This window comes from Trichechus manatus, unplaced genomic scaffold, assembly GCF_000243295.1.
Source record: "Trichechus manatus latirostris isolate Lorelei unplaced genomic scaffold, TriManLat1.0 scaffold00141, whole genome shotgun sequence".
Classification (NCBI taxonomy): Eukaryota; Metazoa; Chordata; class Mammalia; order Sirenia; family Trichechidae; genus Trichechus; species Trichechus manatus.
In genome coordinates, this window is record NW_004444077.1 from 2,859,188 (window position 1) to 2,860,709 (window position 1,522).

At 35.2% G+C, this 1,522-nt stretch overlaps 1 protein-coding gene across 1 annotated transcript in view; it reads left to right on the top strand.

Annotated features, from left to right (window-relative positions):
• The window catches only part of CWC15 (CWC15 spliceosome associated protein homolog), an 8,224-nt gene that overhangs the window by 2,679 nt on the left and 4,023 nt on the right, over positions 1 to 1,522 (top strand). The window contains exons 2-3 of the mRNA XM_004385563.2: positions 881 to 884; positions 988 to 1,101. Of these exons, the coding sequence (XP_004385620.1) occupies positions 881 to 884; positions 988 to 1,101 (118 nt within the window). The remainder of the gene's footprint in view (positions 1 to 880; positions 885 to 987; positions 1,102 to 1,522) is intronic.

A 1,522-nucleotide genomic window follows, 5' to 3' on the forward strand; every position in this document is an offset into this window, starting at 1 on the left:
ATTCAAATGTAGCCCTGACCTCAATGCTAAACTTTAAAATTGATTTTAAAGCAAAAAGGATTATTTGGTGGTTAAAGGAAAGAATATGCTTCCCTTAAAAAAAAAAAATCTCCTCTATTAAACCTGGAGATGAGGCTACCATGATACACAACTCTAGAATGCACCCTTCACACTGGACTTGCTGTAAATAGCACTCCTAGAGTTGCACCCAAGGGGCATCGTCACATTAAATATGTTGTGAGTGGTGCCCACCTTCCAATGTGCTATGAGCTCCCTTCCTCTATGCTTAGGGAGGGGAGTGATATGATACAAAGGTTTTTAAGGATTAGCACTTATAGTTAACATTAAAATTTAGAGGGACTCTGTAGTCTATAATAAGTTTGCAGTTTTCTGTAGTGAAAAAATCTGAGTGGCCTCTAAGCACATGTATCAGCAATTCTAGTTGACTAAGATTAGTTACTAACAATAATTAAAATGTAGAGAACAAATTTACCTGAGATTTAATGATTATTCTGGGAATTTAGCCCCTTTTTAATTCGATTTTTGAATTCCATTTGAATATCCAAACTAGCTAACTTAAAGTTGTTTTGGTCTACATAAAATTATTTTCACCCTCTTAGAATGAGATACTGTGCACATATGTACTGTAGTTTGGTGTAAAGTGTTCTTCTTTTGTTTTGGAAATATTTTCATACGTAAATTTTGTTTTGGCCATGTAAATCTTAAAGGTACTTTGTTACATTGTGTGCTGTTCCAATCTCTAAAACACATCAGGGGTTGACATTAAGTATTCTTAGGCTACGTAGTGGGCTTTGTTTTACATTTTGGTTGGTTGTTGATTTTGATAATGATATCTGAGTGCATTAACCTTTCCCTTTAGGAAAGTTAATCCTGCCTGCAGAGATTTGTTAAGTGCAATTTATATGGGAAAAAAGAATAACATGCATTTTCTCTTCCATCTTGTGGACCATCACCATTCTTTTTTAGGAGGAGGATGAAGATGAGGATTTTGAAGAGGAGAGTGATGATGATGATACTGCAGCCCTTCTTGCAGAACTAGAAAAAATTAAAAAAGAAAGAGCTGAAGAGCAGGCCAGGAAGGTAAAAATCCAAGTGTTAAATATTTCTATCTTCCCTGTCATCTCACACATACTAAAGTAGAAATGATTTTAATTAAAGTAATATCTTATATTAGAAATTTCCCGTACCATGACTAGATATTATAACACCTGTAGATGTGCGAATCTGATTCATTTTCTCATTTCGTAAGTCTCCTGGATTATGTTAGAAAATCTTTCCAAATAGTGCAGACAGGCCTAATATTACTCATCCAATTGCTGTTCGTTCATTTATTCATTCATTCAATAAACATTTAAACAACAAAAAAACCAAACCAGTTGCCGTTGAGTTGATTCTAACTCATAGTGACCCTATAGGACAGAGTAGAACTGCCCCATAGGGTTTCCAAGGAGTGGCTGGTGGATTCAAACTGCTGACTTTTTGGTTAGCAGCCGTAGCTCTT